At 48.0% G+C, this 2,052-nt stretch overlaps 1 protein-coding gene across 1 annotated transcript; it reads right to left on the bottom strand.

Moving 5' to 3' along the window:
* Positions 1 to 351: 351 nt before the first annotated feature.
* Positions 352 to 1,096, bottom strand: LOC108527663 (uncharacterized). The gene has a single exon (XM_017869079.1). It carries the CDS (start codon positions 1,060 to 1,062, stop codon positions 655 to 657), a length of 408 nt encoding a protein of 135 aa, XP_017724568.1. The 5' UTR covers positions 1,063 to 1,096; the 3' UTR covers positions 352 to 654.
* Positions 1,097 to 2,052: the final 956 nt, after the last annotated feature.

Genomic DNA, 2,052 nt, shown 5'->3' with positions numbered 1-2,052 from the left:
AAATAAATAAATAAATAAAATTCCCACTAGTCAGTGGAACTGTTCTCAATCTTAAAGCCATCCCCCGCCCCGTTGTTCTTGCTTTGTTTTACAATCCTAAATCAACAAATAAATCTTTTTTGTCAAAACTAAATGAAAACTGACCTGTTTGTCTTACACTCTCCACACACCCTGACTTCCCACTCGGCCACACCCTCACCAACCGTGCACGCCCCTGTCCCCAACCCCCAGAACCCCACCACTTCTATGCCTGCTATGCACTTCTATGCCTCCACTCATTGCCTGCTAAGAAAAGCGTAGAAGAATGAGGAGACTCCCCTTCATAGAAAGTAATCAAAACAGCCAATTAAGTGAACTGTCACTTTCTGCATCTTTATTATTAAGGCGATGGAATTATATTTTGAAATTACATGGTACACTACTGAGTCCAGTCTCTACTTATTCTGCCATACTTCCTCCTATCCTGTATTTCCGTTGATGTTGATGGTAAATTCCGTTGGTAAATTTGATCTTGGGTGGTTTGAATAGGCAGTGGGAGGGAAACTGGATACTTAGGAAGAAGACCCTTCCCAGGTAGGAGCTGTCGTTGGGCCTCGTTACGGTGGCCTGCCAGTGGAGCATATCGTCCTACACTGGCCCTGCTGAACAGTGGGGCTAGGAGTCGCGGGCTAGGTCGAGGAACTCCTTGTGGATGAGCTTTAGGGCCGTAGTCCGCAAAACTTGGCGGCCAGTCCTCGGTACCGGGCCCGACGCTTGGTAGAGGGCAGCGGTGGTGATCCCTGGCTGGGATGGGATGGGCAGCAAGGGTATTTCTCGGCAGACGAAGGGGTTGAGGGCCGGCTCCGGGGTCGGCGGGGGCGCCGGGGGAATCGGACTGTGGCGTAGAGGGGGACTGACCACGATTGGCGCCGGGCGCTCCACCACAAGCGATGACCTGCAGGATACCTGTGGCTTAGGGTGACGGAGGCCACGCTTTCCAGTGTTGGAGATTCTGTGGTTTGGAGCCGCCGCTCCTCTTGCTGGGGGCAGCCTGCCCCAGCGGCTAGCCCCTACTGCCCACATCGGGGCGCTGGACACCCGCGCGGATCCGCTCTGTGAGATCAGAGGCCACGGGAGCCTCTAGCCACCCCCACGCCCTCTGACGCTGACTGACGCGCTGCGCAGCATTGCCAAGGGCCGGGGCCATGGGAGCGGGGTGGGGCTGGAAAGGAAGGTGAAAAGTTGGGGGGAGGGGCGGGGCGGGACGGTCTCACTCCTTGCCTGTGCCTGTGCCTGGCGGGCAAGTAGGACCCCAGGCACTGCCCTTCGCCCAGAGTGACCTCAAGAAATAGGAGCAGTTCAGTGAATGCCTCTCTGCCCCTTACCCACAGTCACCTTTCCTTCACAGTTTACCTGAGAGGCCTTCTCCTCCCCTCCCTTCTGTCACCACTTGTGTATTTCCAGAGACATTCTCTTTTATAAATAACTTTAGTAGATTTACTATCAATATAATACTTTTTAAAGTAACTTTTGATAACCTTTTGGTAAATTTATTTTTTATGAAGATTTAAGGCCTTCAAAAAATTCAATTTGGAGCTAAAACCACTTCAATTGTTGAGGAACTCCTGACAAGAAGAAGAAAGGGAGGGAGGAAAGAAAGGAAACCAGTAGTCCATGTGGCATATATAAACACTTCAGTTATTGTTGTTTATAAAATGATCTTTTTTTAAAAAAAAATAATGGTTCCAATAACAAGCATAACTGCAGAACAGAATGTCTCATTCTTGAGGCTTTCCAGTACTAATACCGATTCACATGAAACCTTCACTTACTTATATGTGGGAATGTAAAGCCAACTAAGTACCTTCAAAATAGGTTGGCCTGTCAGCCGTATCAGTTCCTTTCCATGAATTAAGTAATAATTCAATGAGGAGTTCTTAAATTTTGGTAAGAAATTATAGTATATAAACTAGATCATAGTTTCATTTATAAGATACTGGATATCCTTCAGTTATGAAAATTTCTTGCTGCAAAATTAGTTAACTAACACCTATTCAACTAACTTGTGAAGGC

The sequence above is a fragment of the Rhinopithecus bieti genome, unplaced genomic scaffold (genome assembly GCF_001698545.2).
Source record: "Rhinopithecus bieti isolate Rb0 unplaced genomic scaffold, ASM169854v2 scaffold_4976, whole genome shotgun sequence".
NCBI lineage: Eukaryota > Metazoa > Chordata > Mammalia > Primates > Cercopithecidae > Rhinopithecus > Rhinopithecus bieti.
This window is presented reverse-complemented; position numbering and strand designations above follow the sequence as displayed.

Coding starts and splice junctions, on each gene's coding strand:
- LOC108527663 (XM_017869079.1), bottom strand. CDS start 1,062: ATGTGGGCAGTAGGGGCTAGCCGCTGGGGCAGGCTGCCCCCAGCAAGA.